Source organism: Nipponia nippon, unplaced genomic scaffold, assembly GCF_047370975.1.
Source record: "Nipponia nippon isolate SJK-2023a ecotype South Korea unplaced genomic scaffold, ASM4737097v1 scaffold_16, whole genome shotgun sequence".
NCBI classification, from domain to species: Eukaryota; Metazoa; Chordata; class Aves; order Pelecaniformes; family Threskiornithidae; genus Nipponia; species Nipponia nippon.
The window spans coordinates 7,266,973-7,283,326 of NW_028262332.1; the positions used below are offsets into that span (position 1 = coordinate 7,266,973).

The 16,354-nt window shown below is 44.7% G+C and overlaps 1 protein-coding gene across 3 annotated transcripts in view; it reads left to right on the top strand.

The window, feature by feature from the left end:
- The window catches only part of ABL1 (ABL proto-oncogene 1, non-receptor tyrosine kinase), an 83,445-nt gene extending 67,484 nt beyond the window's left edge, over positions 1-15,961 (top strand). For all 3 annotated transcript variants that reach the window (XM_009476960.2, XM_087752983.1, XM_087752984.1), the window contains 7 exons: positions 3,469-3,553; positions 3,917-4,094; positions 6,151-6,335; positions 8,448-8,600; positions 9,179-9,268; positions 9,598-9,762; positions 12,182-15,961. In XM_009476960.2, coding sequence (XP_009475235.2) covers positions 3,469-3,553; positions 3,917-4,094; positions 6,151-6,335; positions 8,448-8,600; positions 9,179-9,268; positions 9,598-9,762; positions 12,182-13,881 — 2,556 coding nt within the window. In that variant the 3' untranslated portion in view covers positions 13,882-15,961. The remainder of the gene's footprint in view (positions 1-3,468; positions 3,554-3,916; positions 4,095-6,150; positions 6,336-8,447; positions 8,601-9,178; positions 9,269-9,597; positions 9,763-12,181) is intronic.
- Positions 15,962-16,354: the final 393 nt, after the last annotated feature.

Sequence of the window (16,354 nt, forward strand, 5' to 3'; positions counted from 1 at the left end):
CAAAATACAAGCTGCCTGTGTACCTGGAAGTCTTAAGCAATTGTTCACAGCTGCTTCTTATCAAAAGATACAAGAGGAGGAAAAAGTGTATCCAAGCTAAAATATATTAAAATTCGTAAGTGGCTTTAATGAGGAACTGGATAATCAGTTCTGTTTCTGGCTCTGCTCCCTGATTTCTGTGTCTTGGTTTCCTTGTCTCTGGAAATGCAAATAATGCTCTGTGAGTTCATAAGGTCGTTGCTTAATTCATTTGTGTTTATAAAAATGTCTTGAGATCTTCTGGCAGCATCCACACACATTGCATTCGATTGCTTAATACGAGTTTATGCTAACTTGACACCATGTTCTCTCTCCTCCAATGGGGACGTGGTTTGGTCTTGCAGAAACAAACAGAACGGGGTTTTTGGTTTGTTTCTTTTTCGTTTTTGCAATGGAAATTTTCAAGTGGAGAGAACTGTGTAGATACCTTAGTGTCAGGGGAAGAACGTTTCCTTGATTTGGGGAAAATATTTCTTCCTTACGTGCTGAGCAGCGGCTGCCTCGGTATTTCTGGGTTGCTATGGCTGCAGAAAGTATTTTCATTTGGGTCTTTTTTGTACTCTGGAGATTCCTGCTGCTGCTCCCCAGCGGAGGAGAGGCCAAGCGCCTGCTTGTGCAGGGAGCGAGTGACACCTAGTGTCATCCCTGCTCGGACTTGGGGTGCTGGGGAGCGCAGGGCTTGCTCGGGAGCATGGCAAGGCAGGTGGAGCTGGGATTTGACCAGGTCGAACAAAATGCCTGTTTACAGTGAGAAGGAGAGACCGGTTCTTTCCTGGAACGTTGTTTGCCGTAACATCTCCTTGCCTCCTCCTGCTTGCAGCGTGAGGATACCCGACGTCTTCAGGCTTCTCATTTTGCTCCAAACTGTAGCTGCTGCTTTCATTCTCTTGTCTCTAAAACCCATCAACAAAGGCAAATTGCGTGTTATCCCATAAAATCTGTTTGTGCATAAGGAGAAACCTTAATACAGACCATGGATGTTTCAAGTACATCAAATAAATATTTAATGAAACATGACTAAAAGTGGTTCATAATGTAGTATGGAGCAGCATGTTCCACGGGGGAATGTAAGAATAACCAAGAGGAGAGTTGAGAAACACTTCAACCTGCAATTATGCACACTAAAACCATCCTTAAAAGCAAATTTATAATCCGCCTTCCTTAAATCCATCAGTCTGCTGCCTGACAGGTGGGATTATAGCTTTCTTCAAAGTTTTGGGAAACATTTTAAAATCACGTTTATATCCCAGTTCTACTGGGGAAAACAAGCCCTCCGCAGCTTCTGCACAAATGTTCAAATGACTCACTTTATTTTCCTCTGAGAGAATATTTTTCAAAACTTTATATGGCTCTTCTTGTTCCTTCCCCATCTACTCCAGATACCTCTGTAAGAAAGGTAAAGGGGAGGGAAAACTAAAGGAAAAAAAAAAAAAATCTTTCCAACTTCTTTTTGAACAGCGATGCTTACGAACACCCGTTTGTTGTTCAGTTTTCTGTCAAGTGTCTAAACGTAGCTCAGCTGGCACAAAACACTAGCTCACGCAAGAAGGCGATCAAGGCAGCACACACTGTTCCTCAGTTGCATTTAACTGGGAAGTGCTAGACAGTGTTTTGGTGCTTAGAAGTTTCCCATTAAAATATATCACTGGAAGCTCAGCGAGTTGCACAGGACACATCAGTTATTTATAAGGGTCTGTTGTTATAACACAACACACTCCAAATTTGTGTTTTTTACACCTGATGTTGATGGAAAGGGGCATGAGGCGGGCAGTGGCTGCAGTAGCTGGGAGCGGAGCTTTGTGACCTGCGTATCGTTGGATCAAATGCAGCCTTCTGTGACTGTGGCCAAAGCTTGTTCCCCATGAGGGACGTTTAATGGCTGAACTGTTGTGAGCTGGGCATCTCAGCACATTTCTTACTGCAGATCTCGAGTCTGCATCCATTAGGACCGCCTCTTCTTTTCTTATTTTTTTATTTATTTTGTTTTATTTTTTTCCCCAGCAGCGAAGCCTGTGTTTTAAATTAGGCGACATGCATCCCTGGTATCCCTTAGTACCACAGCATGGTCCTGTGCTCTGCTAGGAAAATACTGCATAGCCAGAACTGTTTTATTTCTTCTGTGGTTTTGTACAGTGGAAGATGAAAGCTGGTTAAGCTTGGTCTTTTGCATGAGATCAGATTTTCAGAGAAATCATTGTTACAGTAGTTCCCTGTATGTGTCCTTCCTATTAATTTGGTCACTGAGAGGTAAGAGATTTAAAACAGTGGAACAGCTATGCAGAGGAGCAACCTTTCAGAGTTTGTATAGCGTGCGTAAGATAAATGCATATTTAGGGTAATTTTGCAACCTGGATTATTAACCCAGTTTCCTTTGCCAAAGAAAACAGTTTAAGGTTCTGCTCACAAGGACCTTTGGGCTATTAGTTTTGATGGAGTGTGTTCAGCAAATCACAGCTGCCAATCAAGCTAATTGGCAACAAATAGTAAATGATTGAATGAAACTGTTCGAAAAAGGTTCTAACTGCAAAGCAGAGAGCTGGCTGGATCTTACAGCGGCAGCCCACTGTTCTCGTTCTCACCAGCAGCAGTAAATCCTCTCCAATCCTTCCTTAAAACACTTCGTCCATGTAGCCTGTCAACATTAATCCACCAATGAAAAGAAAATATGGATATAGAAAGAAACGTTGCTTTAGGAATAGATCTGTATTTTTGCACCACTTTGAAATGACCTTCCGGCCATTTGGGGCATATTTGCTTCAGAAAATATGTCTTTTGAGCAAGATTGTATCTTCCTCGGTTTTGTGTTGTGCCAAGCAACTTTACGGCGTTCAACAAATAGGTAGGGACACGTCTGCCCGGAATGGTTACGTCATGGGTCAGGATCTAAATGCCAGAAACGAAATCTGTGAAACCTCGGGCTTTCGATTACAGAGTGGCTGCCATCGGTCATGCCTCCCCGGCTCAACGGGGGGATTTCTTGCTCCTACCCAGTGAAACTGGGGGCCCCCATTTCAGCAGCTTCTCAAGCATTTGATTGTGGCGTATCCTTCCTTTTATGTTCATTTATGTTTCTTTTCTTTTCTGTACTTTTTATTTCATGTTATCTTGTTTTCTGTTAGCAACAAGCACATTTTTGCTTTTCAGCTCCTGAGTGGTCCTGTGAGAGGCCCTTCACAAAAGGGATATGGATTTTCTTGCCCCAGAAAGCTCTGTTAGAATAAGAATGATAAAAATACATTTTTTTTTAAATCCTACAAAAAAACCAACCTTCCTGACTCCCTGGCATTGTGATGTGGCTACAGGGAAAAATTACCTTGAAAGAACTGTGGCTTATGTTGTCAGTTTGCAGTTCTTTTTGTGTCCTCAGACAAAAATCTGTTCCTCCTTTGTGCGCGCTGTCCTTGCCAAAGCTTTACCATTGTTCTGCAGGAGGATACCATGGAGGTGGAAGAGTTCTTGAAAGAAGCTGCAGTAATGAAGGAGATCAAGCATCCCAACTTGGTGCAATTATTAGGTAAGTGATAAATACCAAGCAGAGGGATTTGAACTAAACCCTTGTGCAGTGATATGGATGTTAAGGAGCAGATAAGCTGCTTACCATACCAAGGCTTTAAATACAGACACTTATTGTCTGGCAAAATTCACAATTTGTACCACTAATACATGATTTTTAATGATCTCGTCTCCCTAATGTTTAAGTTGCCAGAGCCTGAAGCAGGAAATTAAAACCCTCTATTAACCAATTCCAAGCAGAACTCGTTCTTTCTGTGAGCCCTGTATTTCTACCTTCTAGAGGTATAAATTGCCCCAGAGGACAAAACCTGAAGATTCACTGATATTCTCAAACATTCATTGTAAACTTTATGTTGGTCCCTAGGGGTGTGCACGCGGGAACCTCCTTTCTACATCATTACGGAGTTCATGACGTATGGGAATCTGTTGGATTATCTGCGCGAGTGTAACCGGCAGGAGGTGAACGCTGTGGTGCTACTGTACATGGCAACTCAGATCTCCTCAGCCATGGAGTACCTGGAGAAGAAAAACTTCATTCACAGGTAGGAAGGACAGTGAGCACCCCTGAATCTCAAGCACAAAACACCCCTTGATTTATTTTCCTGCTTTTCCGATTATCACAGCATTGACTCAAATGCAGTTGGTGTCCTGTGTTTAACACACTAGTGCGTTGTATTCTGATACAGTACATTAACCTGTCTATGGGACGGTCGTCTAATTGTTTTTCTCTGTGTTCTTCTCTCACCTTTGAAGTAGATGTAGGTGAAAGACATATCAGTACTTTTATATTTTGGACAAGGGCCTTAAATGTAAATGCTTCCCAAAGTAACGGGCTCTTAGTGGACCAGATAAGTTGCTGCTCTTCCTTGATTCTAACAGCCATTAAAAACTGCTGCAATTGATGTTGCTGGATGCGTGCAGGTGCTCACAGCGAAGCCACCCTCTTAGTGCCTTCGTACCCCATGTTCTTTCTTGTTTGTTTCACTTCGTTTCTATCCTCTGTAGGGATTGTTTCCCACTATTGTCCAGATTGCGTATTCGCTTTAATAAGCATCTCTGCAGTCGTAAAAGTCTCAGAGACTCTGACCTTTAAGTGTGCTGCAATTATGGCTAGAGCTTTGCATTCTTCATCTGAAGAAATGGCCTCCTAGCAATATAATGACACATCCTGCGCGAAGGTTTGAGAGTCGCTGAGCTTTATACAAGATGCTCTCTGTGCCATAGCGTGACCTTTCCTGCCCAATTAACTGGAATATGAATTAGGACATGTTTTTTCGTAGAGACAAATATGAAGATCGTGTGTAAAGTTCTAGGTGCTCCTCTAAGTCATGTGTTGCCTTTGCTGCCTGAAAGGCCTGTTTAAATGCTTCTGTCAGTCAATAAAGTGAATAGTGAATCTACAAATTAAAATCTCCAGCCTTTGATTTGCTCTGTTGAAAGTATTTCATCCCTTCAGCCTGTAGGAAGCGAACTTTAAAAACTGCTTTGTGTGAATCCCATTTGTCTGCTCTCCCGTTCATTGCATTTCCTCTTATTTCCGATGACCCATTTATCTAAAATAAATAGTAGCGTTTTTCCTTATCAGCCACCCCCATACCCACCTACCCAATTATTTTAAGACTGTTGTCACAATTCACATCCATGGATTCAAATGCTGCGCTGTGACCTCATTTAATGAATCAGGAAGGAGGAGGAATTTGATTATGGAGAGGAGCTTTTATTTAGACAGACATTGTAGTAATCAGCATTGATAAGAAGGTATATTCAAAAACACTGTGAAAATTTAATGGGCATCTAGTAAGACACACTTTTTTTTAATTTATTCTGATTGAGTGGAACAAGCAAAAGAAACAGTGTCTGCCTCATATCTAAAGATCTCACTCGAGCTTTCTGGTAGAATCAATTTTTAGTTCAACGTGACATAATCTGGAAAAGTGTCTTTAACGAAACCTAAGCCAGGGTGGAGGCAGGTGAAAAAATGTGGAGGAAAAGCTTAATTTGCTTATTACCCGGTCCTTGAAAAATTTAAGTACTGATAGCAGAGGCTATGACAGGTTTGAAAAGGCCAAACCATGGTATGAAAAAGTTGTGTTGTAAAACGTACGCCTGGGAGGAAGAAGAGCATAGCCGGGAGCTAAACCTGGTGCTTGAGCAAGGACTGGAAAAGGAGTTCTGGAGAGCAACTGGTGTTGGCTGGGGCGACTGGAGTGCTGGAGAGGTGGGCAAGAAGTGAGGCATCGAGACTTCGTTTATTCAGTGCTCATCCTCAGCTATTGATAACTTGAGCACTGACATTTCTTTAAATTATTTTTATCCTGAGGGTGGCAGCTTTTATTGAAAGTGAGGGGGCTTCTTGAAGCTTTCACTTCAAATTAAAAAAAAAAAAAAAAAAGTTTGGATGACAGTCTTATAAAGCCAGAATGGAAAATAACTTTCCCTCTTGCATGTATGTGTATAACTACATAATTTCTGTGTAATACTCTGATGAAAATAATCACACACGGGCCCAGGTTTCTTCGAGAACAGCAGGTTTCCTTGCTATCACTAACAGTGAGATAGTAAAGACTTCTCATTGCCTGGTTTTGTTCTTGTTTTTAGGGACCTTGCTGCCAGAAACTGCCTTGTAGGGGAGAACCACTTGGTGAAGGTGGCAGACTTTGGCCTGAGCAGGTTAATGACAGGCGACACATACACGGCCCACGCCGGAGCAAAATTCCCCATCAAGTGGACCGCACCAGAAAGCCTGGCCTACAACAAGTTCTCCATTAAATCTGACGTCTGGGGTAAGAATTCGCATGTATGAATTAATGCAGATTATAGTCGTCTTTTCCAGGGCTGTGAAATGAGGACATTGTGAAACATTTCAGGAGGGAGCACATTCCCTGGTTTGAGCCATTTTGTTCTAGGAGCTTGTCAGAGTGCAGGAACTAATCTCTGTTAAGTCGGTCTTTGAGTGGAGCACTGAGGATGCCGACCTGACTTTATATATTTGAATCGTTGGCAAGTATGGAAATAAAGGATAATGTAGTGTTTATAGAAATGTATGCAATGGGGCTGGAGGGCACCGATACTACTGCCTTGATAGAGTTGTGGCACAGGACTATGAAGCAATATAGTATTATATAGCCAGGAACTTTCTAACTACTTCAAGGAGGAAAGTGAGAATCTGGTTCATTTTATGTTAAAAAATTATGTGTATATCTGCCTAGTGATAGCTCCAAGCTCGTCTTTTCTGCATTTTAAAAGAATAATCTTTGGAATGAGATGAGGAGAAACAGAGGGAAAATTTGATGACAAATGGTTATTGAAGAGCCCTGAGGTGCTGGTGATAAGAGTAAGCTTAGCTAAATGGAGCTGCGTTCTATCAAATCTGACCGCAGAAAATCTCATTGTACTTTTTATCAGCCTTTCTTTGGGTTTTATATCTCCGCCGTAGCTGTTGGTCAAATTCTCAAAAGTGCCCTGTGACATGAGATAGAAGTTTTGTGGGACGTGGTCCCAAAGGCACTTGGAAAATGTTATCCTGAGCATCTTCTCTATATATAAAACAACAGATAGTAGTGAAGGAGCGATGACGTTTTCTGGAGTTTTGGGGAAACTGTGCAGAGAAAGGCTTTATTTTGAAAGAACTTTTAGGTAGATGCCTGATGCAAAATGTTTTATAGACAGGAGAGGAAAACTCAAAACAGCCTCCCAAGGAGTACGTGATTGCTGACCAAGGTGTTTCTTCTGCTTTGGACTTGCACATGGTGGTGTTGGCTGCTGCCGGGTATCTGCCACGGTCTCAAGGGTGCTGCTGTATCACTGTGGTGGCTGCAGGATCCCTGTTGCATTTAAATAGTAGAGTACTGGGGGAGGAAAGATCCAAAAGGAGTATTGGATATCTTTTAATTAGGGTTAGCATAACCTTGCATAGTGACAGCTGGGGCAGTGGACTTTGGGATCTGATTAGAGCAAGCCGGCCATCCCCGGAGGCCACGGCTGCTGCCGGGCATGCCAGAGTTTAGACGCTTTCACCTCACTGCCTCAAGACAGCAATCAAAGAAAATTGTGCACAGAAATGTCTAATGTAAATTGCCCTTGGTGGTGTTACCATGTAATGTGATGTGATTTCCTTACTTATGCAGAATTGTAATCGCTTTCTCTTCAGGTTAAGAACAGAATAGGGTGACTGAACTAATTACATGCAGGTTGCTGAACTGGTGTTGAGTCTATTCTGCGTGCCCGACTCCTGGGTTAGCTGCCTGACCCTGCTGCTGACCTGCATCCCCACCGACTTCTGGGACTTGAATGCCTTGCCTGTTTCAAGACCTTTTTTGAGCTCTCCCTTCAGCTTTCCGCGTAACCAAAATGTCTCGCCCTCACCCTGTCTTGTTGGTAGCAACTGCTGAAACTTTGCTCTCACCGCTGCCTCCCAGGTTTCCCCTCTAGACCATGCTGCAGCTAAACAAGGGCACCCTGAAAACACTGAGCTATTAAAATGTGCGAGTCCTCTAGGGAGAGGTTGCAGATGAGAGGAGCTGTCAAATTGAGGGAGAGACTGCAGTGCAGCAGTGAAACGGTTTCAGCTAATCCACTGTGAAGTCTCTTAATTGTGCCTTTAATAGGACTTGAAGGATCTCAAGGCGTTCAGGTTTGAGACAACTGATACATTGAAAATTAGTCTAATTCTACCCTGTCATATCGCAGGAGACTTGTCTGTGCTGACGAAGAGGCTTGTTACGCTTTCTTAACATTTAGGCTGCTGCTGATCACGGGATCTCAGCCACCCAGAGCTGGTTTAAGTGTGCAGCACTGTTTAGTAACCACTCCCACTAAACGTCCTCTCAAATTTAAGATTAAAACAAAGCTTATTGGTTTTTTCTTTCTTTTTTTTTTTTCCCCCTCCACTGCAGCCTTTGGCGTCCTGCTGTGGGAAATCGCGACCTACGGCATGTCCCCTTACCCTGGGATTGACCTGTCTCAAGTCTATGAGCTGTTGGAGAAAGACTACCGTATGGAGCGCCCCGAAGGCTGTCCTGAGAAAGTTTATGAGCTCATGAGAGCGTGTAAGTGTTCCTTAGCCCTGCAAATGCTGCTTTTTAGCTCTGCAGGGGTGCAGTAAAAGTGCCGGGATATGGCCACATACAGCACGGCACGAGAAACCCCCTGCCAGTTCCAGTGAAGGTGCAATGCTGCGTAGAAGTGTTTGGTTAAAACTGCTTTCCTCAGGGGATGAACATGCTATGAAACCAGCCGTTCTTCTCTATTGGGAGCACATAGGCCTGGGGGAGAGATTTGTTGTTCAGCTCAATGTTTTCTTTGTCTCCTTTTTCCTGACAATTTAAAGAAAAGCTTGGGCTCTAAGGATGAAGCAGGAGCTTCATTAGGCTTTTTAAGGGACTGACTGTTACTCTTCCACTGTGGCCTTTTGGTACGTGACTTACAGCGTGATACATTTTTTTTCCAGCGTTACTTTGGCTCAGTGATGGTTGCAGATACCCAGGACCCTTCAAATGAGGTTTCCATGTCATTATTTTGTCTCACCCGTGTTATAAAAAAGGAACTGCGATAGCTAGCTGCTCCTGGTGTAGTGTACTGAATGTCTAATGCTGGCGGGAAGTTTTGAGTGGTGTTGTTTTTTCAGGCTGGCAGTGGAGCCCTTCCGATAGACCCTCCTTTGCTGAGATCCATCAGGCCTTTGAGACGATGTTTCAGGAATCCAGCATATCGGATGGTAGGTCTGGGTCCTTTTTGAAGTGGCAATTCCAGGGTTGGGAAAAGGGCCAACTGCATCCTTAACTCTGCATTCTTTTCATAGGCTGCTTTGGAGTGAAACTCAGTCCTAGGTTATACCGCCTGGTGTAAACGGCGTAGAAAGCAGAGATGCATTTCCATTTGGCCTTTTTCTGTGTATGGGCACGAATCTGATTTTAAAGGGCCAAATGGCTGAACAACCTCAAGGAACCTCTACTTTGCTTGCTTTTCTTTTGGGCTATTAACTCTGAAAAGCACAATAGTTTTAATCTTCTGTTGATTGTAGTGATTTTCTTCTGTGCGTTGCAGAGGTGGAGAAGGAATTGGGAAAGAAGGGCATGAGGAGCGTCGTGAGCAATTTCCTCCAGGCCCCAGAGTTACCAACCAAAACACGAACATCAAGGAGAGCTGCTGAAAGCAAAGACGCCAACGAGGGCTTGGAGACTACACATGCTCGAGGCCAGGGAGAATGTGGTAGGTTTTAATTAAAGTCATTATTCCTTCAGGAAATACAGAGGAAAACAAAATACATGTCCAGCTCCAGGTCTTCACCTAGGAAAAGCTGTGTCTAATAACAGGTGCCATCTTTCTGTACCAATATTGTGTTTCTGGGTGACAGGCTGCTGAGTTTGCTTTGCTGGGTTCAGAACTCCTTTTATTATTTTTTTGCAAAGGTAGGTTGTTAATCTTGGGACCAGATACACACAGAGCAGCTGGGAATGTGAATCCTTAACTGGCTGAGGGATTGGCGCTATACCTGCTGTTGCTTAGAGAAGCCCTAGGAGTTCTTTTAACTTAATGGCTGTTGCCTGCAGCTCCCTATAGACCAGAGCCTGAGCACAGAGCTCTCTGATCATATCCTCTTCCCATTCCCTGGTAGGAGCTATCAGTGGGATCTCCCACTGCATCTGAGTGCTGGATAATCTGCTGTGTTCAAGCCACTTTACACTACCACACTGCATAATTTAAAGCAGGACAATTGCTCGGGTTTAGCAAGCCCCATAAGGGAGGTTTCTTCACTGTTCCATCCTACCACGTTTGTGCTTGCAGCACTGAAGAGTATTACTCTTGGCAGGTACCAAATATAATTTCAGCAAGGGACAAAGAGGTATTTACAGAATCTTCCGTGAAATTAAACTCTCTTTCAATCAGTTTCTTTAACAACTTACCTTGCATTCTGAGGTAATAAAAGCAGTGGTAAAACGCTGAATGTATACAATAGATTTGTATCTAGTTCATTTGAAAAATAATAAGGTAAAACAAAATACAGTGGTTTTTTCCAGCTCCTGTTGAGGGTGCCTTCTCTAACCATTCATGTGACTGACCTTTCCTGTGTAATGTCAAATTCACTTAGTAGTACATGTTTCAGTAGCAGATGTATGTACATCTAGACAAAAAGGGGAAAAAAAGAGGGGATGTAAAATGTTGGAAAAAGAAAGTATCAGTGACTTAAAAAGGAAGGTTATTTACCATATATAGGAGATATAATTGCCTAGTGTTACAAGCTTTGAAGTAAAATAACTTCATTTAAATACTTAAGGGCTTTGAGAGATTCAAGTGCAGCGGGAATAATATGATTTTAACATTATGCTGGGAATCATTTCACTCTTTATTGTGAAAGAAAATATTTCGCATTAAAGTTTTATTGCAGTTTCCCCTTCAGTTGTCAGTGTTTCCATAGCAAGTCCAGCAGCTGGAAGCCAATCCTCAGTGCAAGCTGCTGGTTTTCTCTGGATCTCTAGCTCCACTGTGTCTAGACACAGTAAGGCCATGGCCTCCCAAAGTGCTGTGAGAGCTCTTCTGATTGTCCAGGTCCCCAGGACTCGTTCTGTGGGAATGGTTTAACTGCACGTCGTCCTGTGGAAGCGTGCTGTCTTCTCAACGTACACAACTATTTTTCTTCAAATCCCCTCTCCTCAACCAAAATCCCTTCCTCAACCAAAATCCTACCCATAGCATGATGATCACCAGTACGTGACTAAGCAGCACCCTCCTTTTTCCCTATGACTCTGCTTCATCTCCCTGCTTACTGCCTGCTCGAGCTGTAAATGTATATGCTGCCCTGAAGGCATTCCTCTCTTGAATTAGAATGCCATCCAAGTGCCTGGTCTGGGAATGAGACCCCCTGCCAATCAAATACAGAGACCTTCAGGACTCTGTATAAAATTATTATAAACCACTATTCATTTTTAAATACCTCTTGTAAGTGGAGAAAGGGTCACCTCATCATTTCCTTCTGGAGCAATGCTGCTGAAGGAGACTGTTACTACCACTTTCCTCCGTTGTTGTACAAAGCTGGCCATCTTCATGGTGGTAGGACCTGAAGTGTTCAGCTGTCGAAGGGCATCTTGATTTCTGCTTGTGAAAAAGTTATTTCCATTCCCCACAAAAGATGACAGCAGGAAGGAGGTTAGGAGTATCAGAATCTAAATGAACAAGGAGACTGGGGATGGAGGTGGGTTACAGAGGCGTCTTATTAATTCAGAGGGTCAGCTATTCAAAAGACAGCAACAGCACAGGGACGAAAGCAAAGCCCTCTTAATATTTATCTTCTTTACAGTGTGAAGTTTAGACAAGTCTCCAGATATGAGGGCGGGAATCTGAACATAAACATTTTGTGTTTGTATGTCGCTGTTTAAATCGGAAGCCTACAGGGAAAGTAGTTTGGCAGCCGAGTACTGCAGAGGCCACCTCAGAAATTGTTTGCAGGGTTAGGGACCACGTTCAGTCCAGGCTTCCCTGCAGCTGTATTTGCTTTACTCCTGGTCTGACACTGGCTCTCTTTACAGAACCTGCACCTTTTTGAGGTGCTGCAGTAGTTCAATCCTGGAAGAAAAGTGATTATTTTGGCTGTTGAAGCAATGCTCAGTAGACTCTTTTCTTTCCCTTGCAGACCCTCTGGATCATGAACCTGCTATTTCTCCCTTGCTCCCACGGAAGGAGAGGGTGGCCCTGGAGAGCAGTCTGAACGAAGATGAGAGGCTGCTTCCGAAAGACAAAAAGCATAACCTCTTCAGCGCCCTTATCAAGAAGAAGAAGAAGACTGCTCCTACCCCTCCGAAACGGAGCAGTTCCTTCAGAGAGATGGATGGCCACTCGGACCGCAGGGCAGGTGGGGAGGAGGAGTGCAGGGATGCTGGCAATGGAGCTTTCATTGCACCCCTGACAGACGCAGCTGACCCCTCCAAGTTTCAGAGCCCAAGCAATGGGGCTGGTGTCACCAATGGGGTTGTCGCTGGGAACTCTGGATTCTTATCTCCCCACTTACGGAAGAAGTCCAGCACGATGAGCAGCAGCCGAGGGGTGGCTGGTGAAGAGGAGAGTAGTTCCAACTCCAGCAAGCGTTTCTTAAGGTCCTGCTCAGCCTCCTGTGTGCCCCATGGAGCAAAGGACACAGAGTGGAAATCTGTGACTCTGCCTCGGGATTTGCAGTCCACGGGACGCCAGTTTGATTCCTCCACTTTTGGGGGACACAAAAGTGAAAAGCCAGCACTGCCTCGGAAGCGGGCAAACGAGGCCAAGACTGACATTGCTGTCAGGGGAACAGTGACCCCTCCTCCACGGCTGCTTAAGAAAAATGAAGAGACCACTGATGATGTGTTCAAAGATGCAGAGTCGAGCCCTGGCTCCAGCCCTCCCACTCTGACGCCAAAACTTGGCCGTAGGCAACCTGCTGCCCCTCCTTCCTCCAGCGTGCCCCACAAGGACGACGGAGTCAAATCCAGTGCCTTAGGTACCACTGTAACCATGGACCAAGGTTCTGCTGCCAAACCCAACCCTGCTGGGTTTGTGGGTGCCAGCAAGGCTTCCTCTGAGGAGCCACGACTGAGGCGGCTCAAGCAGACCTCGGAGTCGGCAGGGAAGGACAAAGGGAAGTTATCGAAGCTGAAACCAGCCCCTCCGCTTCCGCTGTCTTCATCCTCCATTGGCAAGCCTGGGAAGGTTTCTCACAGTCCCAGCCATGAAGCAGCAGCAGATGTGGTGTCTGGGCCTAAATCCAAACAGTTGACTCAGGTTGCAGATGCTGCGAGCAGCGATGCTGTCAAGCCAAACCAGTCAGGAGAAGGTGTGAAAAAGCTGGGGATCCCCTCTGTACCAAAGCCACAATCCTCTACAAAGCTGCTGATGAGCACAGCAGCCCCAGCTGCCTCTTCCTCATCTGTACCCTCTGCCCCAGGGGGGGACCAGCCATCATCTACAGCGTTCATCCCTCTCATATCCACCAGGGTCTCGCTGCGGAAGACCCGGCAGCCCCCGGAGAGGATTGCCAGTGGCACCATCACTAAAGGGGTGGTGCTGGAAAGCACTGAGGCTCTACGGATCGCCATCAGCAAGAACTCTGAACAAATGGCAAGCCACAGCGCTGTCTTGGAGGCTGGCAAGAACCTCTACACCTTCTGTGTGAGCTACGTGGACTCCATTCAGCAGATGAGGAACAAATTTGCCTTTCGGGAGGCTATCAATAAGCTGGAGAATAACCTACGGGAGCTTCAGATCTGCCCAGCAACAGCTGGCAGCGGTCCTGCAGCCACCCAGGACTTTAGCAAACTTCTCAGTTCAGTGAAAGAAATCAGCGACATTGTTCAGAGGTAGCAGAAGCCAGGTTAAAAAAAAAAATCATGACGGGCCAAAGCCAACTGTGGAGAGAGTAACATGTGTGGACTGACAAAGGACCGGGGCGTTCAGGTTAGAGCTGCGCAAAAGACACAGACTGTGAATGGATGCCCCGGCTCCAAAGGGCAGGGCTGTGCTCAAGAGGCACGTTCCACCCTCCTAACTCAGATTCCCTGTTTCATATACTCGTAATCGTCTTATCTGTGGAGTTCTTGCCTTGTGGACTACAAGTCTAAATGCTGATGTCACACCATGCCTTTTTATTAATATTTTATTGTTCTGGAGAGACTATTAAGACTGAAGCCAGACTGATGGACACTGAGATGCCATCCTCCTCAGGAGGACTTTCTACTGCATTTTTGTCCCCTCCCTCTGCCCCACTGTACACAAGGACGAGTGTTTGAATAGCAATATACCCACTGCGTTTCCTGGGAGAGCTGCAGCACATATCCCTGTCCCGAGTCTGACATTTACCTGCCATTAATGCAACAGATTTGGCACTTGGGAGGGTAGGGGGGAAAATTGTTAATGTAAGTTGTTTTTTGGGTTGTTTTTTTTTTTTGATGACAGAATGCTACAAGTGATGTTTACCTAAATTTTTACTATGATTCCACCTGCTGCCCTTTGTTTCTGTGTTTTCAGCAATTTCTTGATGTTGTTGAGCCCAAATGAATTGCTTGGGTTCAAAATGTTGCAGACAGCACCTGCTAATGTAGTGGCACAGGAGCCTGTTTGCGGATCTCCCTTGGTAGCGAAAAAGGACTGGAGAAGGTCTGAAGAAGGACGTTGCTGTTGCACTCCCGTGATATCTAACATTAATCGGGCTGACGTTTGGGGTGGAGGGTTGCAGAGCAGGGCTGGAGCAGTAGGTGCTGGTGCTGAGCAAGGCATCGCTCCCTGAAAGACAGGAGGGTTGCAGCAGGGGGAGATGCAGCTGAGGATGAGTTCAGAGATACCACTGTGCCTCCAGCAGTTGTTTCAGCTGAGCTTGCACATCGCAGATGGGTGAGAACCGCTGTTTCGCTAGTTGAATTTCCAGACTTTTTTGTTCTGTGAGCGGAGATGGGACCTGGCTTCTGCGCTCCCTTAGAGACCTGTGCTTTGAGGGGCTGTGGTGCCTCCCTTTCCGTGCCAGTGCTAACTCCCCGTGAAGAGCTCAAATGCCAGTACTTTGGAGTTAAAACTGTCATACCTTCATGCCGGTGTGGTTCCATCCAGCATCAAACAAGGATCTGTGAAGACTGCAGACACTTCTCTTGGGTGCATCTCCCGAGGAGAGTGCCACAAAACGCTGACAGCAGGATTCCTGGGCTTCCTTTCCGAGGTCCTGTGACCTTCCCAACTAATGAAACACGACTGGGAACTAACTGTGACTTGTGACAATAGTGAAAGAACAAGGTTTAGGGCTATTAACAGTGCAATTTAACTCCTCTTAACAGTTCCAAACATGAGAAAAAAAGCATTTTCCATGTCCTGTTCCCCTGTAACTCTTGTGACCCCTCTTGTGTATCTTAAACACTAATTGCCTTCAGTTGTATTTTATGCCGTTCTCTTTGGAACTGTTTGTTTTGTATATGATTTCTAGCAGTTCACTCGTGTGTGTTCACGCCACTTTTCGCCCTCACAAACAGCCATGACAACACATGACAAATGTTCAAAAGAAAATACACACTTCTGCCACAGGCTGCCTTTAAAAATGTAAGGAAAAAACAAAACAAAACAAAAAAAAAACCAAACAACCCTTGGACTGTCTCTTTCCTGGAGGTACTGTTTTTACTTTGATAACATATTGTGCCACTATATTATACGTTTGTATCTCGTTATTACACACTTTTGTAGACTTGTCTTTTTTACAGTGTGTAAATAGCTCTGTCCTTCATCTCTGTGATACTTAAGGGGGCTGTTTCCCCTTTAATTTGGTCCAGTACAGATTGTTTCTGTACACGACTTTCAATTCTTCCTCCTCTCTTTCTCTATTTTTCATTTTTTTTGATTTATTTTTTATTCCAGTCTCTCTTGCGTAGTATATTTAAAAATAAATCAATGTTGAGGAAAACCCGTGTTTGTCTGTTAGCAAGGCTTTTCAAACCCAGTTACCTCCCCTTAGACTCCGTCTCCGAAAAGAGGGGTTCCCCGTTTGGGGGGTTCACCGGGGCCCTTGGGCGCAGCGGGCTGGTCAGAGCCAGGCACCAGCACCTTTCCGTGCCCTTTTGATCCGGCTCTGAAAAGTCAGGAGAGAAAAAAGATGCACAGGATAAAGACTGTGTTATCACCTCTTTTGAAGCAAAGACTTTGCTGTTGTCTTCAATGAGATTTAAATCAGAGACTTGACTTTAGACTTTTCTTCCTGTTAATTGTTTGTATTCTGTAATTCAGCTGCTCTTGTTTTTTCCTCCTCCTCTGCTATGAAATGACCCGTGAGTTTCTCTCCTCAGATGGTTCTGGCTGCTCC